The sequence below is a fragment of the Macaca thibetana genome, chromosome 7, assembly GCF_024542745.1.
Source record: "Macaca thibetana thibetana isolate TM-01 chromosome 7, ASM2454274v1, whole genome shotgun sequence".
Classification (NCBI taxonomy): Eukaryota; Metazoa; Chordata; class Mammalia; order Primates; family Cercopithecidae; genus Macaca; species Macaca thibetana.
Window position 1 is genome coordinate 109,269,949 of NC_065584.1, and position 27,914 is coordinate 109,297,862.

At 44.8% G+C, this 27,914-nt stretch overlaps 1 protein-coding gene across 2 annotated transcripts in view; it reads left to right on the plus strand.

Annotated features, from left to right (window-relative positions):
• The window catches only part of OCA2 (OCA2 melanosomal transmembrane protein), a 333,377-nt gene that overhangs the window by 85,548 nt on the left and 219,915 nt on the right, over positions 1-27,914 (plus strand). For both annotated transcript variants that reach the window (XM_050796132.1, XM_050796134.1), the window contains exons 9-13: positions 8,464-8,535; positions 9,442-9,507; positions 13,645-13,701; positions 15,364-15,488; positions 18,783-18,921. In XM_050796132.1, the coding sequence (XP_050652089.1) occupies positions 8,464-8,535; positions 9,442-9,507; positions 13,645-13,701; positions 15,364-15,488; positions 18,783-18,921 (459 nt within the window). The remainder of the gene's footprint in view (positions 1-8,463; positions 8,536-9,441; positions 9,508-13,644; positions 13,702-15,363; positions 15,489-18,782; positions 18,922-27,914) is intronic.

Sequence of the window (27,914 nt, forward strand, 5' to 3'; positions counted from 1 at the left end):
TTCCAGATTACCTTTTTTTTTTTAATTTTTTAAATTTATTTATTATTATTATTATACTTTAAGTTGTAGGGTGCATGTGCATAACGTGCAGGTTTGTTACATATGTATACTTGTGCCATGTTGGTGTGCTGCACCCATCAACTCGTCATTTACATCAGGTATAACTCCCAATGCAATCCCTCCCCCCTCCCCCCTCCCCATGATAGGCCCCGGTGTGTGATGTTCCCCTTCCTGAGTCCAAGTGATCTCATTGTTCAGTTCCCACCTATGAGTGAGAACATGCGGTGTTTGGTTTTCTGTTCTTGTGATAGTTTGCTAAGAATGATGGTTTCCAGCTGCATCCATGTCCCTACAAAGGACACAAACTCATCCTTTTTGATGGCTGCATAGTATTCCATGGTGTATATGTGCCACATTTTCTTAATCCAATCTGTCACTGATGGACATTTAGGTTGATTCCAAGTCTTTGCTATTGTGAATAGTGCTGCAATAAACATACGTGTGCATGTGTCTTTATAGTAGCATGATTTATAATCCTTTGGGTATATACCCAGTAATGGGATGGCTGGGTCATATGGTACATCTAGTTCTAGATCCTTGAGGAATCGCCATACTGTTTTCCATCATGGTTGAACTAGTTTACAATCCCACCAATTTCAAATCAGTTTCTGTATATGGTGTAGGATGGAGTCCACTTTCATTTTTTCGTGCGTGGTTATCCAGCTTCCCCAACACCACTTACTGAAGAGACTCTCCTTTCCCCACTGTGTGTTCTTGGCATTCTTATTCAATATTAGTTGACTGTAACATGCATGGGTTTATTTCTGGGCTCTTGAGTCTTCTGTTCTATTGGTCTATATATCTGTTTTTATGCCAGTCATACTGTTTTGATTGCTATAGATGTGTAATATAGTTTGACATCAGGAAGTGTCATGCCTCCAGCTTTTTCCTTCTTACTCAATGTTGATTTGGCTATGTAGGGTCTTCTGTGGTTCCATATAAATTAGAATTTTTTTTCTATTTCTATGAAGAATGCAGTTGGAATTTTTTTTTTCTATTTCTATGAAGAATGCCATTGGAATTTTGATAGGGATTGCATTGAATCTGTAGACTGCTTTGGGTAGTTATGGACACTTTAGCAATATTAATTCTTCCCAACCATGAACATGGGATATCTTTCCATTTAGTTGTATCTTCTTTGATTTCTTCATTCATATCTTACTGTCTTCAGTGTACAGATCTTGAAACCTCTTTGGTTAAATTTATTCCTATTTTATTCTTTTTGATGCTATTATAGATGGGATTATTTTCTTTCTTTTTCGGATAGTACATTGTTAGCATATTGAAATAAAACTGTTTTGTATGTGTTCTGATTTTGTATCCTACGAATTTACTGAATTTGTTTATTAGTGTTAGCAGAGTTTTGGTAGAGTCTTTAGGGTTTTCTATATATGAGATCACATCATCTGCAAACAAATAGAGTTTAACTTCATCCTTTCCAATGTGGACATTTTTAATGTTTTTGGTTGTTGTTGTTGTCTAATTGCTCTCTCTAGTACTTCTGGTACTATGTTGAATAGAAGTGGTGAGAGTGAGTGTCCTTGTCTTGTTCCTGATCTTAGAAGAAAAGCTTTCAGCTTTTCATTATAGAGTATAATGTTAGCTGTGGGCCTTATTATATATGGTCTTTATTATGTTGTGGTACACTTTTTCTATACCTTATTTGTTGAGAGCTTTTAATTATGAAAGGATGTTGAATTTTCTCAAATGCCTTTTCTGCATTCATTGAGATGATCCTATGATTTTTATCCTTCATTCTGTTAAGGCAGTGTATCACATTTATTGATTTGTGTATGTTGAACCTGTCCTTGGATTCAGGAATAATTTCTACTTAATTATGGTATATGATCCTTTCGATGTGCTGCTGAATTCAGTTTGCTAGTATTTTGTTGAGCATTTTTGCATCTATGTTCATCAGGGATATTGGCCTGAAATTAGTTCTTTCTTTCTTTCCTTTTCCTTTCCTTCCTTTTTCTTTTTCTCTTTCTTCCTTTCTTTCTCTCTTTCTCTCTTTACTCTTTCCTCTTTCCTTTGTTTCTTTCTTTCTTTTTTTTTTTTTTTGTAGTGTCCTTATCTGGCTTTGGTATGAAGGGTAACACTGGCTTTATAAAACAAGTTCATTTTTTGCAAAAGTTTGAAGTTTTGCAAAAGTTCCAGGATTGGCATTCTTCAAATGTTTGGTAGAATTTACATGTGAAGCCATTGGTCCTGAGACTTTCTTAGTTGGAAGATTTTTGATTAGTGCTTCAATTGTCTGTCTTCTTATTGCTCTGTTCAGATTTTCTGTTTTTTCTTGATTCAGTCTTGGTAGGTTGTATGTTTCTAGGAATTTACCAGCTTCTTCTAGGCTATCAATTTGTAGGCATGTAATTGTTCGCAGTAGCCTCTTATGATATCAGTTGTAATGTCTTCTTTTTCATTTATAATTTTATTTATGTGAGTCCTCTCTCTTTTTATTCTTGGTAGGTCTAGATAAAGTTCCATTAATTTTGTTCATCTTTTCAAAACCGACTTTTAGTTTTGTTGATCTCTTCAGCTGTCTTTCTACTCTCTGTTTCATTTCTTTCTGCCATATTTTTTTCCTTCTGTCAACTTTGGGCTTAGCTGGCTCTTCTATTTCCTTGAGGTATAAAGTTAGGTTGTTTATTTGAGCTCTTTCTTCTTTTTTAAAGTTTTATTTTATTTTTAATTAACAAATAATCATTGTATGTATGTATGGGGCACAATGTGGTTTCAATTCATGTTTACACTGTAGTGTGATCCAATCAGGCTAATGATTTTGAGGTAGGTATTTGTCACTAGAAACTTCCCTCTTAAAACTGCTTTTGCTGTGTCCCATAAATTTTGGTATGTTGTGTTTGCATTTTTGTCTGTCTCAAGATACTTTCTGATTTCCATTTTATTTCTTTTATGACACATTGGTTGTTCAAGAGCGTGTTGCGGCTGGGTGAGACGGCTCACACCTGTAATCCCAGCGCTTCGGGAGGCCGAGGTGGGCGGATCACGAGGTCAGGACTTCAAGACCATCCTGGCCAACAGGGTGAAACCCCGTCTCTACTAAAAATACAAAAATTAGTCAGGTGTGGTGGTGCTTGCCTGTAGTCCCAGCTACTCGGCAGGCTGAGGCAGGAGAATTGCTTGAACTTGGGAGGCAGAGGCTGCAGTGAGCCGAGATTGCGCTGCTGCACTCCAGCCTGGGTGACAGAGCAAGACTCCATCTCAAAAAAAAAAAAGTGTTGTTTAATTTTTACATATTTATCAATTTCCCTGTTTTCCTTCTGTTATGAATTTCTAGTTTTATACCATCGTGTTTGGAAAATATACTTGATATTATTTACATCTTCTAAAATTTGTTAAGTTCAAGCATAGTGGCTCATGCTTATAATCTTAGTGCTTTAGGAGGTTGAGGCAGGAGGATCACTTGAGACCAGAAGTTCAAGACCAGCTTGGGCAACATAGCAAGACTTCCATCTCTGCAAAAAAATAAAAATAAAAAAAAAATTAGCTGGATGTGGTGGTGCACACTTGTAGTCCTAGTTATCCAGGAGGCTGGGGCAGGGGGATTGCTTAAGTCCAGGAGTTCAAGGCTGCAGGGAGCTTTGATTGGACCACTGCACTCCAGCCTGGGTGACAGAGGGAGACTGTCTCTAAGACAAAATTTTTTTTTAAAAGAAATAAAATTTGTTAAGACTTGTTTGTGACCTAATATGTGACATATCCTGAAGAATTTTTTGTGTATGCTAGAGAAGAATGTCTGTTTTTCGCTTTTGGGTGGAAAGTTCGGTCTATCTCTGTTAGGTCCACTTGGCATACAGCGCTGTTCAGGTCTGCTGTTTCCTGTCTGGATGTTCTGTCCATTATCTTAAATGGGACATTCTATCCATTATCTTAAATGGGACATTGAAGTCCCCTATTATGTTGCATTGCTGTCAGTTTCTCCCTTTCGCTCTGTTAATACTGCTAGTATAGTTAGGTGCTCTGGTTTTGGGTGTGTACTTACTTATAACTGTGATAGATCCCTGTTGAATGGACCCTTTTATCAGTGGAAGAGGGAGGGTAATGGCCTTCTTTGTCTCTAGAGACAGTTTTTGATGTAAAGTCTATTTTGTCTGATATAACTTTAGCTATCCCTGCTGTCTCTGTTACCATTTCCATGCAAATGGTAACCAAAAGAAGTTTTGTCTTTCTGTCTGCTCAGTATCCCACCCATCTGGAATTTACATGATGGCTAGCTGTAAACCTGTGTGACCATGGAGGGGCGATGCATGAAGATCAGAGATCCCCTAGATAATTTCCTTGGGGGCCACCCCCAAAATCTTTCCTTTCTTCTCCCAAGAAGCGATGCTGGCCTGCTGTTTTGCAGGCCCTGTTCATGCGTTTTCTGCTCCTCCTTCGCTCAGCAGGTATTGCTTGCCCTGCAGAGCACCGAAGAAACCAAGAGAGGCACACCACGCTCACAGGAGCTCACAGCCGGACTCCTGCCAAATAAATTGGAGGCACAGAGCGTGTGCTCGACTGGAGAGGAGTGTGGTGGTGGAATGGTGGCTGGTCTGTGAGGCGGTGCCTGGGAAGCTAGGTGGTGCGTTCTGTGCCTGGGAAGCGGTTTGGGTGTAGGAAGAGGTGTGTTGTATTTCCCAGAGCATGGGCAGGAAGAGAACCTTTATACAGTCCTTTAAGTCAGTGGTCCCTAGCCTTTTTGGCATCAGGGACCAGTTTCATGGAAGACAATTTTTACATGGACCGTGGGGTGGGACATCATTTTGGGATGAAACTGTCCCACCTCAGATCATCGGGCATTAGTTAGATTCTCATAGGGAGTGTGCAGCATAGATCCCTCGCATGTGCAGTTCAGAGTAAGGGTCACGCTCCTATGAGAATCTGATGCTGCCGCTGACCTGACGGGAGGCAGAGCCCAGGTGGTCATGCTGACTTGCCCGGCTCACCTCGCACTGTGCGGCCCTGGTGCTAGTCCGTGGCGGGGTTAGGGGGCTTGGGGACCCCTGTTTTAAGGCATCTTTTAAGACTTTTTATTATTTTTACTCTTTAGGCCCATTTATCAGAATTTTTTAAATTTCTAATAGCTGAAAATTCTGTTTCTTAAGCATAGAAATTTCGGAATGTCCATCATTATATCTGAAGTAATGAACTTATCTTCTTCTAGAGCCATGCAGTTGAAAAAGCTTTATTCCACGTCCTAGAGGCCAATCATCAGCTTTTCCATTTTTTAAATGGCAAGTGACGGTTTCTCCTCCCACATGGTGTGTGGGGCCCCTGAGCTGGTGGAAGAGGGTGGATTTCCGAGCAGGGACAGCTGCATCCGCATGTCCTAAGCACTCACTGTGGGCCACAGAGATGCTCGTGTGGATCACTTGCAAGCCGGTGTGTGTGACGAGGGAGGGGAGAAAGGTGTTGATGGTGGCAGCGGGCGGAGCGAACTTAGCGCGGGTGCCGGGGTGCCAGTGAGACCACGATGAGCCTGGCTGTCCTGAGAGGGCCGTAGCTGTCTGCCTTGTCATTTACTCATTTGTGTGTTAGGTGCTAGGACTCGATTTCATGATGTCCACGGGCCTCCTCCAGAGCTGAGGGCTCCTGGAGGTATGGAGTGCAGTTTTCTGATTTTACAGACGAGCAAACAAGGCCCCGCGAGGAGAGAGGAGGTGCTCTGGAGTAAGAAAATACTGCTCTGCATCCTGGGTGTGCGTGTCCTTTGTTTTCTGACACAGGGACAATTACTCGGTGTTGCTGAGACTGTTTCCTCCTCTGCACCATGGGTTATCATCGTTCTACCTCATGCAGTCGCCGTGAAAGGTGCAGATGGTGTGTGCAGAGCACTTAATCCAGGGCCAGGTGCACAGCAGTGGGTGCTCAATAACAATTAGTTATTTTTGCTGCTATCCAATCCTGCTGACCAGTGGCCGGCAGTCATGGCTCTTCACTCTTGTTTGGCTTTTGTTTGAGACGGTGTCTTGCTCTGTTGCCGAGGCTGGAGTGCAGTGGTGCGATCTTGGCTCCCTGCAGCCTCTGCCTCCCAGGCTCAAGCAATTCTCCCACCTCAGCCTCCCGAGTCACTGGGACTATAGGTGTGCGCCACCATGCTTGGCTATTTTTTTTTTTTTTTTAACTTTTAGTAGAGATGCGGTCTTGTGATGTTGGCCAGGCTGGTCTTGAACACCTGGCCTCAAGTGATCCACCTGCCTTGGCCTCCCAAAGTGCTGGGATTACAGGTATAAGCTACCGTTCCAGGCTGGCTTTTTGTTCTTTACTGGAAGTCTCTTTTCCCCGCAGACAAAGTTAGCCCAAAGGTTAAGCCAGAAGAAAGGAACGTGTCACAGCTGAGGTCACAGGGCTGGCTTGGAGCGGACGGCATCCCTCTCTGCTCGTCCCTGCAGTGACTTCCTCCTGTCATCCGGGGGCTGTCACATCCTGTTCTTCTCATGAAGACTTAATTAAGTGCCAAAAAAGAGACATACCGAAGTGGGAAGTGTCTTTGGCTTGCGCTGTGTGGGGCAGAGAGGGCAGCCTGGCTCTGGCGCCCGCTCACCATGTCCAGCCGGTGAACCTCCATTCTTGGTGCCATGGCTGTCAAGTCGGGGATGAATGCCTGCCCTGCCTGCTTCCTGGGGCCACCCTCGGCATCGGATAAGGAAGTATCCTTAAAATGGGTCCAAAACTGGCCGTGCGCAATGGCTCATGCCTGTAATCCCAGCCCTGTGGGAGGCTGAGGCGGGTGGGTCACCTGAGGTCAGGAGTTGGAGACCAGCCTGGCCAACATGGTCTCTACTAAAAATATAAAAACTAGCCGGGTGTGGTGGTGGGCACCTGTAATCCCAGCTTCTTGGGAGGCTGAGGCAGGAGAATTGCATGAACCCAGGAGACAGAGGTTGCAGCGAGCTGACACTGTGCCACTGCACTCCAGCCTCGGCAGCAGAGTGAGACTCCGTCTCGGAAAAAAGGGTCCTAAACTGAGACTGAAAAGCAGAGAACGAACAGAAGGAATTATTAGAGTTTGGTAGCAACTTACTGGATTTTAGGTATTTACATTTAAAACAAAACAACTCTTAAAAACTGAAACTGTGAAAAGCCAACACCTAGTATCACATTTCTTGAAAAAAGAACTTTGAATCTAGTAGTACACATTATAAATGAAATAATTTTAGTCAGAATTTGAGTTTCAGGTAATGACTGGTAAAGGGAGTCAGGTTCTGTGAGATGGAAGCCATGAAAAAATGGAGTGAAAGTCCCTTTAGGGGATTAAGAAATGAGTAATGCATGCTAGCGTTTAATTTTCTGCTTGTTCTTGTTACATTCTTTTTGTATTTTTTTTTAAGAAATTTATTGATGTATAATTTAAATACCATAGTTTCACCCTTTGGAAATGTACGATGAAATTATTTTTACCAGATTTAGAATTCTGCAACCATGACAAGTTCTAGAACATTTCATCACCCCATAAGGATCCCTGGGACCTGTTTCTAGTCAACCTTTGTTGCTTTCCCCAGCCTTGGGTAGCCCTGATCTTTCTGTTTCTCTAAATTTACTTTTTCTGGAATGTTCATATAGATGGACCGACCCCATCTTTTGCGTCTGGCTTCTTTCCCCAGCATCACTTCTAAGCATTCATCCATGTACGAGCTGTGCTGCATTTTCCCTATCCCTTCACCACAGATGGACATTTGGAATGTTTCCAGTTTTCGCCTCCTTTGTATAATGTTGTTATGAGCATCAGTGCTTTGTGTGGACATGTGTTTTCATTTCTGTTGACTGGATTCCTAGTAGAATTGCTGGGTCATATGGTAAATTTATGTTTAACTTCATAAGAAACTGCCAAACTGCTTTCCACGGTGACTAGCCCATTTTACATTCCCACTAGCAATGTATGGGGGCTCCAGTTCTCCACATCTCGGCCTTTTCCCATATTTTGTCTTAGAAATTCCACTTCGATTTGAATTATAATCAAATAAAAAGATGTTTTGTGATAACACAGAAGTCTCAATTTGATGAAGTGTTGGAATGTGTACCTTTGGTTTAATAGCAGCCTAGTAACTGGGAGGAATTGATTTATGTTGCCGAACGAATGGGCTAGTTGCCAAGGGATCATGTGGCAAATAATTAATGACAGTTTGCTATGGCCTTTCTTAGAGAACATGCTCTATCCAGCCTTCCCCTGCTTTATTAGGGTCATCTAATGATTTAGCAAATGCAAGCAGCTTCCCTAAGAAGGCAGGTTGGTGGTAGCTGTGTGTGTCTGTGAGTGTCCAGGCCTGACGCATCCAGACCCGTGACTCGTCATTTGAATAGATGTGTACACAGTGGCAGATACAGGCCCCTCACGTCCACGCAGGCCTTCGTGTGTGCTAACTCCCTCGCGGCTGGAACGCAGTAATTTCCTGTGCTTCTTTCCAGATCGTGCACAGAACGCTGGCGGCCATGCTGGGTTCCCTGGCGGCGCTGGCAGCGCTGGCTGTGATTGGCGACGTAAGTTGTCACAGTCCCAGTCCCTGGCTCACCACTCAGTGGAACGTCAGCTCAAAGACGTTCCGGGATTCAGGCTTTCGCTGTTTTTTTTCACTATCTTACATGCCACGTCCATGTTTTTGCTCAGGAACCAGGCTAGAGGTATGAACTAACGAGCTACAGCATGAAGAGTATTTTTCATAGGTTGTGTCACACACTCACATCCCAGTGGTGTGATTCCTCACCGGCCTGAGGAAAGGCTGCTCATGGGCATGTCTGCCTAGGGCTGAGGAGCTGGGCTGTGGTGGGGCTGGATCTGGGTCTTAGAACTAGAGGGGACCATCCTAGCTGGTGCAGAAAGGTGGGAGTCATTGGGGTCAGGGCCTGTCCTGCAGAGATCAGGAGGCCCCTGGAGAGGTGTGTTTGGGGATGAGAGTGTCCTGTTTGGATCTGAGCAGGGCCTCTCTGGCAGCGACATGGGGAACAAATGTAGGGAAACAGCAGAGACCAGTGGCCACTGGGGATTGAGGCCCAGAGTTGTCTGAGAGGCAGTGCTGGAACCCAGCTTAGAGTGGGACAGGTGGCCATGCCAGTTCCCGTCATCTGGCCTCAGGCACGGCGCTGCAGAGAGCACATACAGACGCCACTGGGAATGCAACCAGGGCCAGTCCTGCATGTGGGAGCTGCCAGAGGCAGGGGCTAGAAAAAATGTATCACTAAATGCATAGGTTTGACATTATAGATGTCCTGGGTCAACACTGTTTTTTCAGCAACGATATAATCCAACTTCAAAGGCAAGTGGATGGTGAGATTTCCAACCCTGGTCCACCCACTGAGTGGGTCTGCAGCAGGGGGCAGCGCGTCGTTAGGCTCATCACCGGGATGGCGGCGCACGGATTAATTGGCAAATTTGTGTTTTGATTGCAGAGACCCAGCCTGACCCATGTGGTGGAGTGGATTGATTTTGAGACGCTGGCCCTGCTGTTTGGCATGGTAATCACAGCCCTCCCGGTGGGACTGGGCTCCACGCCTGGCCTCCACTGCTGAGGATCCTTCATTATGTTAAAGACACAGTGCCTAGGGCTTGACTGAGAAGTGTCAGTGCCGGTTATCGGGAGAACCCGCTCCCGATGTTTAACATGGGTTTTTTTCTATTTCCTAAGTGTCTCGGCTGGGTTGAGAAATAAAGGGAAAGAGCACGAGAGAGAAATTTAAAGCTGGGTGTCCGGGGGAGACATCACATGTCGGCAGGATCCGTGATGTTCCCCGAGCCGTAAAACCAGCAAGTTTTTATTAGCGATTTTCAAAAGGGGAGGGAGGGCACGAATAGGGTGTGGGTCACAGAGATCACAGGCTTCACAAGGTAATAAAATATCACAAAGCAAATGGAGGCAGGGCGAGATCACAGGACCACCGGTGGAGGAGAAATTAAAATTGCTAATGAAGTTTCGGGCGCATTGTCATTGATAACATCTTATCAGGAAACAGTGTTTAAGAACAGACAACCTGTCTAACCAAAATTTATTAGGTGGGAATCCCGTCCTAAGAAGCCTGGGAGCACTATAGGAGACCGGGGCTTATTTCATCCTGTCGGCTTCAACGGGACGCCTTAAAAGGGGCTGTCTATAAGCCTACCTTCAGGGCGCATTCTCTTTCTCAGGGATGTTCCTTGCTGAGAAAAAGAATTCAGCGATATTTCTCCTATTTGTAAAGAGGGGGGATATAGCTCTGTTCCATCTGGCTCACCGGCGGCCAGTTCAAAGTTACCTCTCTTGTTCCCTGAACATCGCTGTTATCCTATTCTTTTTTTAAGATGCCCAGATTTCATATTGTTCAAACACACATGCTCTACAAACAATTTGTGCAGTTGATACAATCACAGGGTCCTGAGGCGACACTCATCCTCCTCAGCTTACAAAGAAGATGATGGGATTAAGAGATTAAATAAAGACAGGTGTAGGAAAACACAGGGGTATTGATTGGGGAAGTGATAAGTGTCCATGAAATCTTCACAATTTATATTCAGAGATTACAGTAAAGACAGGCGTAAGAAATTATAAAAGTATTAATTTGGGGAACTAATAAATGTCCATGAAATCGTCACAATTTATGTTCTTGTGCCGCGGCTTCAGCCGGTCCCTCCGTTCGGGGTCCCTGACTTCCCGCAACAGCGGGTCTCCGGAATCTCTCCTGAGGAGGAACGGAATGGGGCTATGGTTCGTTAGCAGGAGAATTCCAGCCCAAGGCATGTCTGACGATGAAATCATATTGCTATTTAGAAAAGCTAGCAATTCTTTTGAGTTACTGCCCTTAAAATAAAAAAATGGACTATCCCAAATAAATAAACCATGTAGGAGTTTCAGTGGAAGAGAGAGTACCTTTCATGATGTGAGTAAAGGAAGGTGTCACTCCTAAGCGGTAGTTCGGGTGTTTGCTAATTGATCATATTACCCAGTGGCCACTCTGTGCTGCGAGGAATGCCACCAGCGCCACCTGCAGGAACTCGAAATGCCCCAGCGGGCTAGTGTGGGACACGAGTCATGACCCAGCTTAACGAGAACCAGTGGAGCCTGGCCAGGGCCTGGCAGTAGGGGCAGCCCACGTGTTCCTGAGCAGACCCCAAACAGTCCAGTGGTCTGCAGGAGGGCTCTTCCTCTCTGGGCTAGAAGACTTGCTCTGTGTACAGCTGGGCACTATAGATCCTCATTTTCCTTGCTAACGTTTCATCCCTCCCAAGGCTGGCCAACATAACAGAAGGCCCAGCTACGTTAGGCTTCCATGTGACCTGACTGGAGACCGTGCCACCATCCTCTGTGGGCAGTGCTCAGGGAGGCAGGCGAGTGTTCTAGCCCCGGCTTCACAGAGTAACTCATATTTGTATCGGGCCTGAGACGTATACAGAGTTTGGGCATCTGGATAGAAGAGAGGAAATGTGCCAGATATCCCTGAGATATGCCTGTTTTAAAAAAGGAATGCTATATTAGTTTGCTAGGACTATGTAACAAAGTACCACAGACCATTTGGCTTAAATAATATAAATGTATTTCCTCACAGCTCTGGAGGCTGGAAGTCCGAGATCATGGTGTGGGCAGGGTTGGTTTCTCCTAAGCCTCTCTTCCTGGGCTTGTAGATGGCACCTTCTCCCTGCGTTTTCACTTTGTCTTCCCCGTGTGTTTCTGAGTCCTGAGACCCTCCTCCTGTAAGGACACCAGCCACACTGAATCAGGGCTCACCCTAACCACCTCATTTTAACTTAATTACCTCCTTCAACACTGTCACTCCAAATATGTCATGTTCCCAGGTACTGGGGGCTAGGACGTGAACATATGAATTTTGAGGGACACAGTTCAGCCTATAAAAATGGCGTTGGTGTTTTTTTCTCGTCGGAATTCAGTTCCGCGAGCACTTGCAGGTTCTGCAATGCTGGAACTGCACGGTGCAGGGTCATTACAACCAGGTCCCTGCCTTTTCTCCCCCATTTCCTGGCAGCTGACCACCCACAGGGCCATTTACCCCCATCCCTGAGTTCCAGTCTCCCATGGTGGTTCTGTCAGCAAATGTGTAAACGCCACACGGGTCTGCACACGCCTGTCTGCTCGTGCATGTCCATTGGTGTGCGAAGCCCCATGTTCCAACGTCAGCTCTCAGTGGCCTTTTGGGTGAGGATGAACATTGATGGTCACTCTGGACACGATGGATATTTACACTGGGTCTAAATTGACTGCGGACATTTTTGTTTTCTGTAGTTTATTTAAGAGACAGTAGTGTCTACTGGGACTCCTGTTTACCAAGTATTGTAATTTGAATAATTATATTGCATTTTCACAACCTGATGAAGTATAGAACATTCAGAGGTAAGGTGAAAAAACTGAGGGACAGAAAGGTTAATTCATATTTTTGTTCAAGTTCGGACTTTTTTTTTTCTTTTTTTTTTTTTTGAGACAGAGTCTCGCTCTGTCGCCCAGGCTGGAGTGCAGTGGCGTGATCTCGGCTCACTACAAGCTCCGCCTCGTGGGTTCATGCCATTCTCCCGCCTCAGCCTCCCGAGTAGCTGGGACTGCAGGTGCCCGCCACCATGCCTAGCTTTTTGTATTTTTTTTTTTTAGTAGAGACAAGGTTTCACCACTGTGTTAGCCAGGATGGTCTTGATCTCCTGACCTTGTGATCTGCCCGCCTCGGCCTCCCAAAGTGCTGGGGTTGCACCCGTGAGCCACCGCGCCCAGCCTCAAGTTCGGACTATTTTTAAGTGGCGGAATCAGGATATGAACTTGCATCTTCTCATTCCAAGTTCAACACATGGTGACTGCCATCTAAGAGGTGAAGCAGAGGAACTTCCAGAACATTCAGTAGTTGCAATGTCTGGTTGATAAAATTCGGACTATCTGGGACATGACTTTTTATTAGGATCCAGGATAGCTGTTTTCACCAACTCATCATCCTCACTGGAAAGAAACAGGCAACAGGCATTCTGGGTTCACCTGGAATCCAGGGAGCAATCGTTTCAATACAACTGCTCCCAAATTGGTGACAAAAATCAGTTAAATTATTTTAGAAAACAAAATCGAACACTTTTAGCATCGCAGAATGTTTAAGTGTTGCTTGTGTGGACACGTAGGTGCAGAAGGCCACGTGCTGGCCCCCGCCCCGCTTCTACCTTTGTGGCTGAGAGCAAGCCTCCTTGCACTCTGATCCCATTTCCTAGTCTATAAGACAGAGGGTGAAAATAACACCTGATTTTTTTTTTTGAGGATCGGATGGGATGGTAATGTGCCTTGAGGACAAATCCCCAGACACACATGTAGGCACAAAACCGCTAGCAAGAGGCTCCATTCGAGGAGCGAGTGAGTGTACTATTCCAGGAAGCGACGGTGTTTCTGAGTGTACCAGGAAGTAAGTGTGCCAGGAAGTGAGTGTACCAGGAAGTGAGTGTACCAGGAAGTGAGTGTGCCAGGAAGTGAGTGTACTATTCCAGGAAGCGACGGTGTTTCTGCATCTCAGAGTGGGGAGCCTGGCAATGTGGTGGCTTTCAGAGGCCACAGCTCAAATGTGTAACGGATCATGCTGATGTCGTTTTAATATGGTGTCCTGCTAAAAGGTTATCCTTGTCTTCTTCTTCTCTTTTCCCCATAGATGATCTTAGTAGCCATATTTTCAGAAACGGGATTTTTCGATTACTGTGCTGTAAAGGTAGGTATGATGTTGCATTTAATAATTCCATACTGATTAATTTATATCTGTATTTTTCTGACATTATATATTTAGGAAACAAACATTAAAAAATTCCATCCTCCTTTTAAAGGTTACTTCTGCAGGGCAGGGTATGCTGACTGTGTTAAGTTGTATGGCTCTGAGTGGCACTTTCAGCTGCTCAGTAAATAAATGAAGAAGGAGGTCAAGGAAAAGGGTATCAGGTTGAATGTTTGTGTATTATTTAAATTGTCTGGTGAGAGCTACACATCAAACATTGTTTTGCATATTAGAGTATCCCAATATTTCAAGCCATTAGCTTCTGATTACTTTGCTTTTTGGTGAAATAATTTCCATGATTACTTCCTAAATATTGAATATATACACATTTATGTTTTTAACTGGAACCCTGGGGAGCTTCATCAGCCAGCTCTAGCCTCCAGGATTTGTACCTGACCTGTCATTCAGGGTTGGCAAGAGGAGAGCTCATCGTGTACCATGCCCTGCTAATGCAGTCTAATGCTGTGCTTGAATATGTATAGTTTTTGAAACTGAAAAGGTCTTTTTTTTTTTTTTTGAGACGGAGATTCGCTCTGTCGCCCGGGCTGGAGTGCAGTGGCCGGATCTTAGCTCACTGCAAGCTCCGCCTCCCGGGTCTACACTGCCTCAGCCTCCCGAGTAGCTGAGACTACAGGCGCCCACCTAGTTTTTTGTATTTTTTTTAGTAGAGACAGGGTTTCACCGTGTTAGCCAGGATGGTCTCCATCTCCTGATCTCGTGATCCGCCCGTCTCGGCCTCCCAAAGTGCTGGGATTACAGGCTTGAGCCACCGCGCCCGGCCAAGGTCTTTTTAAAAGTTACTCAACAGGCCGGGCGCAGTGGCTCACGCCTGTAATCCTAGCACTTTGGGAGGCCAAGGTGGGTGGATCACGAGGTCAAGAGATTGAGACCATCCTGGTGAACATGGTGAAACCTCGTCTCTACTAAAAATAAACAAATTAGCTGCGTGGTGGCATGCACCTGTGGTCCCAGCTACTCGGGAAGCTGAGGCGAGAGAATTGCTTGAACCCCAGGCGTGGAGGCTGCAGTGAGCCAAGATCACACCACTGAACTCCAGCCTGGGTGGCAGAGTGAGACTCTGTCTCAAAAAAAAAAAAAAAAAAAAAAATTAACAAAGCCCTTTGCAAACTTTGAATGATAGAACCATGCTGTGATTTTGTCATCTTTGTGCCCCATCTTGTACATGCCAGGTAGATATTTGGTCTATTACTCCTTACTATTAAAAGTATCCCTTAGTTCCCTAGAGATCAGCAGACACTAGGCTCACGTGGATCCCAAATGTCAAAGCCCAGGTTGTCTAACCAGAATACCGATGGCATTACGGGGACTGAGGGTCATCACCCTGTGACAAATTAACCATGACAGGGGCTGTGTGAAGGAGGAGGATCAGAGGGGTGACAGTGCTGGCTAGGGAGGGTGTAGAATGTCTAGGAACTTTGGTGGCCAGCACTCTCTCCTCTCGGCCCCCCCGGGACTCCGTGGGTCTACATCTTAACCCATGGGGCAATGTTAGTTTGGCTCCCTGTTCCTAAAGTCACTAATGAAAGGCTGCCTCTGTTCTATGAGCCTGCTGACTGGCTTGTACTCTGTGTGTGCGGCCAGGCATACCGGCTCTCCCGGGGACGGGTGTGGGCCATGATCATCATGCTGTGTCTCATCGCGGCCGTGCTCTCTGCCTTCTTGGACAACGTCACCACCATGCTCCTCTTCACGCCTGTGACCATAAGGTATGCAAAGCGCCTCTGCCGTGGGGGTTGTGGCCAGGCTCTGGCAGGCATGGGCTCTGGCTGCATGGCCTGGCTCCAGGCTCCATTCTCAGGTGCATGAAAAGGTGGGCGGTTGAGCCCACAGCTCAGTGCATTCCAGTCCAGCTCGTGTCTGCTTTGTGTGACTGCAGTATATGCTACAAGCAGTGGGGCCTCAGAAGCTGGTGGCAGAAATGTCTGCGGGAGGTGGAAGATAGAGGCTGTGCTTTCCTGGAGATTGTAGTCTCATGGGGAGACACGTGGACAAGAATGGCTCAGCCCTGGTGAAACCCCGTCTCTACTAAGAATACAAAAATTAGCTGAGTGGCGGCACGCGCCTGTAATCCCAGCTACTCGGGAGGCTGAGGCAGGATAATCCCTTGAACCCGGGAGGCATAGGTTGCAGTGAGCCAAGATTGTGCCACTGCACTCCAACCTGGGCAACAGAGCGAGACTCCGTCTCACAAAAAAAAAAACAAAAAAAAAAAAAAAAAAACAGCTCACCCCAGACCACCAGGTGCCCAGGTACCAGGAGTCCTTGTCCCTGTTCTTCTCCATCACCATCTGCCACCTGGGCTGGGTTGGCAGGTCACACACATGCCGAGGGCTCACAGGGTCATGTAGCTGGGGGGAGGTGGAACAGCCACCGCAAGGTTCCTCATCAGAGGCTTGGAGGGTCGCAGGACCAATGGGGCTCAGCAGAACCAAAGTTCAGTCTGGCAAAGCTTTATAGGGCAACTCTGGGAAAGAGAAGTTCAGTTCAGTTCTGTTCAGTTCCACTCCACGCCACGCCACGCCACGCCACGCCACCCCACCCCACCCCATTCAATTCCACTCAATTCAATTCTGTTTCTTTTAATTCCATCCACTTTAATTATCCATTATTTATTGGGGGCCATAGGCCTGTTTACCCAGAATCTTCTGAAGCATGAGCTGTGGTCCCAGTCCTCGTGTGGGCCCCTTCTGAAGGCACGGACCTGTGTGTTTCCATATGTATGCTCTCTATTTTAAATATGACTCCCCAGCATGTCAGCCTTGGGGCTGGCCCTGAGGACACGGGGCGAGAAGGCAAGAGGGGCCCCTCAGGGAGTCACCCTCCGGTCCTGCTTGTAATAGGGTGTCTTGAACAAGTCACTTCAGGTGTACTGATCTGGGTCATAACGGCAAAGAGATTAACCTGAGCTGGCATTCTGAGGGCTCTGTGAGACACAGGGCCTGCCTGGACACAAGGCATGGGACACACAGCAGGTTCCAAGGCCCTGTGGTACTGCTTCCAGGGCTCCAGGTTAATCTGGGGGATGCCTTTTGTGTTTGAACAGTGGTGGCTCTTAGAGGAGGAGTGGGGTGGGGAGGAGCACGGAGTGGCCAGCGCTGCTGGGGAGGTAGATGCAGCATCCCCAGGCCATCTGCTGCCTCCGTGTGGAGACTCAGGTTTGTACCCAGGCTCCTGCAAGCCGGGCTACACTGTCACGCCCTGTGTGGCATGGGAGGGACCCTGGGCTCTCAGCCTCCTCGCAGGGTGTGGTACCGCCCCTCTCAGTGCCCAGGTGGAGAGTCAGTGAGGGAGGCGTGAACGTGTTTGAAGGCTGCTGTACACTGTCACATGCACTAGTGATGGCACCAAACTGTGCCTTCTGGACGTGTCGGGGGACAAGAGTCAGGCCCATCTGCCCCCTCTAACCAGCATGACTCTGCTGCTGCCCTGGCTTGAAGACCTCCGCATATCCTCGCGCTCCCCCATGGCAGCCTGGTGAGAGCAGGGTTCCAGGGCTGGGGTGCACTGGGCACTTTGTTCCCAGCATCCCCGTATAGCCCGGGCAGCTGAGAGGTATCTCAGCCTTGCCACAATTTGTTCATATCCTCACTACTCGGAACTGCTTTTGTCATGTTGTTAGAGCAGTAATTCCATTTATTAGTCAAAAATTTGCATCTTTCAAGATTCCGGTGCTGGTGTTCTAAGATTCCCTATTTATCTGACCATATTCTTTATGGCTTTGTAAGTGCTGGCCACATTCTTCCCCTTTGTCTGGACTAAGTGGCTTTGGTCCTTCTAGTTAACAGCTAGTCCCATTGAGATGGGTGCACCGCCCTGCCTGGTCTGGCACTGTTGACTGCTACACACACATATTTTCTTGCTAGAAGCAGATCCTGGGAGCTTCCTTAGCACTGTGCCGCTGCTGCCTTGGGGCAGAGTCTCATCTGTGGAGCCACTCCTGCTTCAGTCCCCAGGCACGCTCCTTCCTCAGCTCCCACATGGTTCCATGGGCCTGTGCTCCTCATGCCAGCAGAGGGGAGGCTGTGTGGCCGGCCTCACTCTGAGCTGATGGCCGGGAGGTGGTGGGTGGCCTCTGAGTGAGACCCGAGGCCGGGTCCTGTGTGGGAGTGGGCTGTGCGGATGAGCAGGTGTGGGGGACGCTGTGATGTGCCTTCTGCACTTTCTTTATGGCAATGTTTCCCAGCTGTGTACATGCTGGGTCCCTGGGGAGCTATAGAGCGCCACTGCCCGGGCCCACTCCCAGGCACTGGTCTGCGCCGGCCAAGCCATAGGACTCCCAGATTCTAGCACAAATCTCGTGAGGCCACGGTGGAGCTCCACAGCTGTAGAGTGTGGCCTGACAGGTCTGTGGGGTGAATACAGTTGACGCGAATCGATTGTACTCCAACACAGCTAGAAGAGAATAACTGGAATGCTCCCAGGGTAAAGAACAGATTGATAGTTAAGGGGATGGGTATCCCGTTACCTGGTTTGATTATGTGAATTACTACATTATCATACGTACCCTGAAAATGTACGTGTGTATGTGTATATCTAGTATGTATTATAGCAATAAAAAGTAAATAAATAGAAAATGCATAGATGAATGAAACAAAGGGAGGGGACGAGGAGAGAACCTAGGGCCTTGGTGTCCAGGAAGCGGGAGGTGGGAAAGGGGCTGAGTCAGCAGGCCCTGTGTGACCATCCGCTCTCCCTCCACACCAACCCCCACAGCACCAGCTGGGAGCGCTGGGGAAAGGGCACCTGATCACACTGAGGGTTTGGTGACTGGAGGCTCACTTGGGAAGGAATGTAGCTCTTGGAGTGAGCTGTGGCCTGCAGGGGTTGTTGCATTGTTCATTCCCCCCAGCGCTGCCCTCCCCACAGGTGTGTGTGTGTGTGTGTGCGCGCGCACCTCCCTTGTACGAACAAGTGCCTTAAACTTAAAAATCTCTGGGTTGCACGTGAGCCTTTCACAATGTGCACAGTGGGACTACTTTCATTTCCTCCATTTGTGACAGGTTGTGTGAGGTGCTCAACCTCGATCCCAGACAAGTCCTGATCGCAGAAGTGATCTTCACAAACATTGGAGGAGCTGCCACTGCCATCGGGGACCCTCCAAATGTCATTATTGTTTCCAACCAGGAGCTGAGGAAGATGGTACGTACCAGCATGCTAGGGTTGCTTCCAACAAACGCATACTTCCACTTACTTAGCGCTCTACCCCACGTGGACACCTTTGTTAGAAATGAAGATCATCACGCCACCTCTTCATAGTAAGTGCTACTGGGCATCTCAAGAGTGGGATGTTCGGTGACTGGTCCTTCAATCCTAGAGTTAACTGGCTTGAATTGACTTCATACTCATTCTGGTCAGTTTTTAAAGAAATGACTGGATAGCATGATATAGTTAGTCATGGTATGTTATATTAATTTTATTAATAGGAACTGAGGTTTCTTCCAACTTACATTAAAAACAAAATGACCTGTCCCCTCTCACTGGAGATACGGGATTCCCTTCTTAACTGTGGTGGATTAATTTACTGATAAAGGACTTAAAATTTATTTTTTAAGGGTCAGAAATGAATGTCTTTAGAAATAAATTCTTTGAAAGCCCCCTATAAATATTAGGGTATAATTTCTTTATATACTCTAATAAAGACAAAGTGTTAGAAAGTGCAAGGTATTTTACATATCTTCAAGGTGAAAATTGAACTATATCATTAATTTTTATTCTCTACTCTTTGACCATTGGAATTTTCTCAGTCTCCCTTCTCTGAGGTATCAGTGAAAATGCTTCTACATTGTGTTATTTCTTGTAGATGACGTGTGTGTGTGTGTGTGTGTGTGCGCGCGCCCGAAGGGTGTCAGTGTGTTTGTATTTGAACACTGTGTTCCATAAAAATATTTAAACCTTTGAGAACCTGCGGCTCCAGCGTGTCAGTGGCTGCAGCGTGTCAGTGGCTGCAGCGTGTCAGTGGCTCCAGCGTGTCAGTGGCTGCAGCGTGTCAGTGGCTCCAGCGTGTCAGTGGCTCCAGCGTGTCAGTGGCTGCAGCGTGTCAGTGGCTCCAGCGTGTCAGTGGCTGCAGCGTGTCAGTGGCTCCAGCGTGTCAGTGGCTCCAGCGTGTCAGTGGCTGCAGCGTGTCAGTGGCTCCAGCGTGTCAGTGGCTCCAGCGTGTCAGTGTCTGCAGCGTGTCAGTGTCTGCAGCGTGTCAGTGTCTGCAGCGTGTCAGTGGCTCCAGCGTGTCAGTGGCTGCAGCGTGTCAGTGGCTCCAGCGTGTCAGTGGCTCCAGCGTGTCAGTGGCTGCAGCGTGTCAGTGGCTCCAGCGTGTCAGTGGCTCCAGCGTGTCAGTGGCTCCAGCGTGTCAGTGGCTGCCTTGTGGAAGCAGCGCGCTCTGGAGGTTCTGGGTGCGGCTCCACACTCCCTTGCTGCCCCGGGAAACTGCTTGGCAACACTTCACCAGCTTTGCCCTGTGAGCTGAGGGGTGCAGCCACGATCATGCCACCCTGGAGTGTATCAGGTGGTAACAGAGCCTGCGGTTTATCCTAGGGGCACCTGCTATCCAGGGTGGAGCTCATGCTGATGGAATAGAACTGTTTTTAGAAAACAATTGTGTTATTAGTTTCATTCCATAAAAAAGTAATACATTTTTTGTAGAAAACAAAAGTCTCACAGACGTGCACACACAATAAAAATTCATAATTCCACAAACCAGAGGTAAACCCTTTTAATATTTTGGTGCAAATAGCATCCTAGAGCGTTGGTTTGTGGATACAGATGAATACAAAAGACAGTGCAGCTTCTGCTTCTGGCCAACATGGAGTAACAGGGCCGGGATTTACTCTCTTGCTTGGGAAAGTCAAACAGAACAAACAAAAATAAACCAAAACCAGACAAAACACAGGGAACAATGGTCACGAAGTCCCTGGACACCAGGCACAAAGCGACAGTGATCCCCGTGAGACGGGAGACAGATGCGGTGAGCTCTGTGACTGCTCCAGCTCCCCACCTCCGGAGAGCCTCCAGAGCGCGGTGCAGCGAGGGACGACCCCCGCAGAGCCCATGAGACACCCTGAGTTGAGAGGATGAAGCTGAAAGTCTGGGGAGACCAGGGCAGCGAGAGTCCAGAGGGGACACAGCTGAACCGCAGAGATCCTCAGCGAGTCCCTTTGGAGTATTCAGCAGAGTGTTCAGATCAGTGCATTCGTGCGAGGAGACGACATGAGACCCGGGGAGAACAACCCAGAAAGATGAGAGGGGCGAGTGCTTGACGCACACGACGGGAATAGTGATGATGTCTATTCTGCCAGGCAGTCTGAAACCTCTTAATTTTTGTATTTTTATTTTTTTTATTTTTATTTTTTTTGAGACAGAGTCTCCCTCTGTCGCCAGGCTGGAGTGCAGTGGCGCGATCTCCACTCGCTGCAAGCTCCGCCTCCCAGTAGAACCTCTTAACTTATGGAGCACTGGGTAGAGCACTCACCAGGGTCTTGCCTCAGTCGTGAGGGGTAATTAACTACGAAGTCAACACTGCTCTGCTTCCACCTAAGAAATCTTGAAACTAAGACCCCAGAGGACCAAACTGTTTCTAAATATTTCAACTGCATCCCAGAACAAACCTCAAGAATATTTAGGCCGGGCGCGGTGGCTCAAGCCTGTAATCCCAGCACTTTGGGAGGCCGAGACGGGCGGATCACGAGGTCAGGAGATCGAGAGACGATCCCGGCTAACACGGTGAAACCCCGTCTCTACTAAAAAATACAAAAACTAGCCGGGCGAGGTGGCAGGCGCCTGTAGTCCCAGCTACTCGGGAGGCTGAGGCAGGAGAATGGCGTGAACCCGGGAGGCGGAGCTTGCAGTGAGCTGAGATCCGGCCACTGCACTCCAGCCTGGGTGACAGAGCAAGACTCCGTCTCAAAAAAAAAAAAAAAAATATTTAGAGTGATACAAAAATATTCGGCAACACACAGGGTAAAACTTGCAATGTCTGGCAACCAATCAGTGATTATCAGGCATGTAAAGAAGCAAGAAAATATAACCCATGACAGGCATGGTATAAACCATTTGAAACTAACGTAGAACAGACAAGGGTGTTAGAATCAGCAGACTAGGACATTAAAACTGTTACTACAACGGTGTTACAGATATTCATCAAGTAGCAACATTAAAGATACTAAAAAAGCCCCACATTAAACATCTAGACGTGAACATTACAATGTCTGAGATAGAAATACACTTGTTGGGATTAGTGGCACATTAGGTATTACATAAGGAAAGATGAATGAACTTGAAGACATAGATTCAAAATGAAACGGAGTAAAAAGATAATAACAAGGGCTGAAAAGCATTAGTGAGCTATGGGAAAACTTCAAGTGGCCTAACATATGCAATTCTCATCTCTGGAGGAGAGAGGGGAATGGAAAAAGACACCTGAAAAATGGTCCTAAATTCCAAATTTTATGAATGGTATAAACCAACAGAATCCAGAAGTTCAATGAAGCCAGAGCACAGGAAACATGAAGAATCCTACAGTAAGGCACATCATAATAAAATTATTTGAAAACAATGATGAAGAGAAAATCTTAAGTTTCTAAAGAAAAAGACATGTTACAGGCAAGGAAACAAAGATGACAATATATTTCTCTTTAGAGATAATGCACGTGTGAAGGCAACGGAGCAATACCTTTAAATACGGAAGGAAAACACCTGTGATCTCAGAATACTACACCCAGTGAAAATCTTTTTCTTATGTACAAAACAGACTTTTTCTCATAGAAAAGCTAAAAGGAATTCATCAGCAGCAGACCCACATGTAAGATACTAAAGGAAGTCTGTAAGGCAGAAGGAAAGTGATACCACATGGAAACATGGATCTTCACAAAGTCATGAAGAATACTAAAAAGGGTAACTACATGGGTAAATTCACGTAATTTAAAAAATTAAACCACTTTGAAGTAATTGTTTAAACAAAATAATAATGTAACATGTAAGTAGAATTGATGACAACAATAAAATAAAGCCTGGAAGGGGAGAAATTAAAGTATATTAATGTGTCAGGTGCGGTGGCTCACGCCTGTAATCGCAGCACTTTGGGAGGCTGAGGCAGGTGGATCATGAGGTCTGGAGATCGAGACCATCCTGGCTAATACGGTGAAACCCCGTCTCTACTAGAAAAAAAAAAAAAAAAAAAAAAAAAGCTGGTCGTGGTGGCACGCGCCTGTAGTCTCACCTACTTGGGAGGCTGAGGCAGGAGAATTGCTTGAACCCAGGAGGCGGAGGTTGCAGTGAGCCGAGATTGCGCCACCGTACTCCAGCCTGGGCGAAAGAGTGAGACTCTGTCTTTAAAAAAAAAAAAAAAGTATATGAATGTAAGATATTTTATAGTATATATAAACTAGTATAATATAATTTGAAGGTAGTCCGTGAAAGTTAAAAACGTATATGATAAACTCTAAAGCAACCACTAAAAGGAAAAACAAAGAGTAACAGCTAATGCCAACAAAGAATATAAGTGGAATCATAAATAGTATTTATTTAATGGAATGAAATGTAGAAAAAAGGCAAAAGGAAGCAAAGAAATGATGGAACAAATATAAAACAAATTGCAAGAGTTAAACCTAACTATATTTAATAATTACATAACATATAAATAGTTTAAATATCCCAATTAAACAGCAGGGATTGTCAGATCAAACAAGCCCCATCCAACTATAGATGCTCCTCAACTGACTTTGGGATTACATCCAGATAAACTTATTGTAAGTTAAAAATATCATAAGCCAAAATATGTTTAATATACCTGAGCCCCTGAACATCATGGCTTTGCCTAAGCCCACCTTAAATGTGCTCAGAACCCTTACATTAGCATACCATTGGGCAAAATCTCATACAAAGTCTGCTTTATAATAAAGTGCTGGATAGCTCATGTAACTTATTGAATATTGTACATTACATCCAAGTTGAGATGGTTTTGCATCATTGTGAAATTGAAAAATTGTAAATTGAACCAAATTAAGTCAGGGAACATCTGCATTATGCTACTTACAAGACACACATTTAAAGTATAAAGACACAAGGCCAGGCGCGATGGCTCACGCCTGTAATCCCAGCACTTTGGGAGGCCGAGGCTGGTGGATCACCTGAGATCAAGAGTTCAAGACCAGCCTGGCTAACATGGTGAAACCCCGTCTCTACTAAAAATACAAAATATTAGCTGGGCATGGTGGCGGGCACCTGGAATCCCAGCTACTCGGGAGGCTGAGGCAGGAGAATCGCTTGAACCCGGGAGATGCAGGTTGCAGTGAGACAAGATCACCCCATTGTACTCCAGCCTGGGTGATGAGTGAAACTCCATCTCAGAAAAAAATGTCTGTCTGTCTGTCTATCTATCTATCTGTCGATCGACACAAATAAGTTAAAAGTAAAGGAATGGCAAAAGACTCATCAGAACAAAGTGGCTATATTAATATCTGACAAAGTATACTGCAGAGCGAAGAATATTTCTAGGATTAAAGAATGTTTCATCATAATAAAGGGGTAAATTCATATAGTGAACATAAAAATTCCATTTATACAACCAATGACAGACCTTCAAAATATGTGAAATGTGATAGTACTGCAAGGAGGAATAGATAAATCCTTAATTATAGTTGGAGAGTTCAGTACAATTCTCACAGTAATTGAAAGAACAAGTAGAGAGAAAATCTACAAGGATATAGAAAACTTCATCATTGTTAACTAACATGATCTAGTTGACATTTATAGAAAACTCCACTCGATATCAGAAGAATGTATATTTTTTTCCAGGTGCACATAAAACATTAACCGAAATATTCTAGGCAATAAGACAAATCTCAATAAATTTAAAAAGATTCAAGTAATATTTTCTCTGACCACAGTTGAATTAAATTAGAAATTAATAACAAGGATGTTTGGAAAATTCTCAAATATCTGGAAACTAACACACATTTCAGTAATCCAAGGGTCAAAGAGGAAAGTGAGATTGAAATTAGAAAGTATTTTTGTACTCATCTGCTTGGAATGCCATAACCAAATACTATAGACTGGGCAGCTTAAATAACAGCAATTTATTTCTCACAGTCTGGAGGCTAGAAAGTTCAAGATCCAGTGGATTTCATTCCCTGGTGAGGGCTCTCTTCCAGGCTTGCAGATGGCCGCTCTCTCACTGTGTCCTCATGTGGCAGGGAGGCGGGGAGAAGAGGCAGAGATGAAGCTCTCTGGTGTCTCTTCTTATACAGGCATTAATCCCAGCATGAGGGCTCTACCCTCATGACCTCATCTAAGCCTTATCACCTCCAAAAGACTCCATCTCCTAATACCACCCCACTGAGGGGGCGAGGTAGGGCTTCGGCCACAGTACTTTCGGGGAAACATGATTCAGTCCCGAGCAGTTTTGTGTTGAATTATAGTGAAAACAGAACATATCAAAATTTGTGGGATTCTTCTATAGCAGAAGTCAGTAGACTTCTTAAAAGGCTATATATAGTTAGTTTTATAGGCATGTGGGCTGTATGGTCTCCATTGCAATTACTCAGCCGCACCACTATATAGCATGAAAGTAGCCATAGACAACACATAAATGAATGGATATGGCTGTATTCCAGCTCCATGTGTGCTGGTCCCTACTCTAAAGCAGTATTTAGAAGGAAATGTATAACACTAAACACCTGTATTTGAAAAGATGTGTCTCAAATCCATAACCTCAGCTTTATCCTATGGAATCAGAAAAAGAAAGTAAGCAGAAGAAAAAAATATATACAGACTAGAAAAATAGGGAACATCAATGAAAGCAAAAGCTGGTTCTTTGACAAGATCAGTAATATTGACAAACATCTCGCCAAGCTGATGAGGAAAATGAGACAGAAGATTCAAGTTACTAATATCAAGAATAAGAGTTGTTATATTACAGCAGAGCACACAGATGTTACACTATTCTTAGCGAAGATCATGGACAACTCTATGTAAATGATCTGACAGCTTAGATAAAATAAAACTTTTTTTTTTTTGGAAAGACACACTCTTTAAAACTTCACTCAAGAAGAAGTAGGTAACCTGAGTTGCCCTATAGCTATAGAAATAATCAAATATGCAGTTAAAAACCTTCCCACAAAGAACAAAACAAACATAAACAAACAACTCAGCCTAAGATAGCTTCTTTGTTGAATTCTCCCAAATAGTTAAGGAAAAAATAATGTCATAATACCAATTCTATACAAAGCTTTACAGTAAATTGAAGAGGACAGAACATTTCCCAATTAATTCTATGAGGCCCTGATATGTAAACTAGACAAAACCAGTATGAGAAAAGGCAACGATAAATATTTCTTGTGAACATAGATTTAATATTTTAAAAATTAGTAAATCCAATTTAACAGTATATACATAGGTAATACATCTTAGCCAAGTAGAATTTATCCAGGAATGGAAGATTCTTACGATATTTGAAATATTAATCAATGTAATTTACTGTGCTAACAAACTAAATGAGAAAACCATGTGATCATCTCAATAAATGCAGAAAAAACATTTGGCAAAATCCGGTATCTATTACTGATAAAATCTCTCAAGAAACTAGGGATAAAAGAGAAATTCATCAACCCAATAAAGAATATCTGAGACTCTGTAGCTAGCATCACACTTCACTGAGAATAAGTGAATGATTTCCCTCTAAGATTAGAAACAAGACAAGGATGTCTGTTCTCACTATTTTTATTCAACATTTTATTGGAGGCTGTAGCTCATGCGATAATGCGAGAAAAGAAATACAAAGCATCAATATTGGTAAGGAAGAATTAAAAGTCTTTATTTGCAGAAGACACAGTCGTCCATGTAGAAGATTTAATGCAATCCACAAAAGAGCTCCTACAAATAATAAATAAATTTGACAAGGTTGCAGGATACAGAGTCCATATACAAAAATTAATGGTTTTCCATATTTAGCAATAACTGAAAATTAAAATTAAAATTTCATTTACAGTAGCACAAAACATATGCTGTATTTGGTATTGCATATGACCAAACAGATGCAAGGTCTATATACTGAAAACTACAAAACTGCAGAGTAATTAAAGAAGATCTAAATAAATTAAGAGGTACACCTTGTTTATGGGCTGGAAAACTCAATATTGTTAAGCTATCAATTATTTCCAAATTGATCTATAAATTCAAGCAATCCCCATCAAAACCATAGCAGGTTTTTTCTTTGGGTAGAAACCGACAAGCTGATTCTAAAATTGATACAGAAATTCAAAGTATCCAGAATGACAAAAAAAGAAAAACAAACTGAAAGGGCTAGTAAATCCTGACACCAAGATGTATTATAAAGTCTCAGTAACCAGCACAGTGGTTTTGGCATCAAGACAGACAGACAGATAAATAGAATAAAGTAGGGAGTGTAGATACAGACCCACACATAAGTGAACTACTGATTTTTGACCAAGGTGCAAAGCCAAGTCAGCAGAGACAAGATAGTGTTTTCCACAAATTGTCCTGGAACAAATGGATATTCACATGCAGGAAAATGAACTTCAGTCCACACCTCCCACTATATCCACAAATTATCTCAAACTGGATCATAGATGTAAGTGTAAAACCTAAAACCTTAATTTCTAGTGGAAAACCTAAGTTGTAGTAGAATAGGTAGAAAAATAGTTCAAGTGAAGATGTGGCTGCTATACTTCATTAGACTCTTTGTAGAACTTGGCTGTCAACTTGGCTGTTTTTCTCTTCTTTTTATGACAACATTTAATGAATGCTGCAACAGTTTAACTCTCCTGACTAGCATCGCATTAGTGTTAATGTAAAATCCTAGGCATGGTGTATTTCTTACACACAACCCGAATTAACTCTGCGCCATTTTAAGCCTGCCTTTGCAGTCCTAGATTGAAATATTCTGAACTAAACGATACGAAGTGACCCAAGACAGACACTGGCTGTGTTTCTACCAAGCCATGTAGAAAACGGAGGGCAAAGAACAGTCTGTCAGACCACTGCTACAATCCTCCATGGCATGCTGACAAGCTGTTTTAAGATATCCAGAATTTAAATATGATGGTAGGAGAGAAAGGTGAGGTTTTGCAGAAATACTCAGAGGGCCCTGGAAGTGAGGTACCCCCTATGGTCTTGCTGAGGCT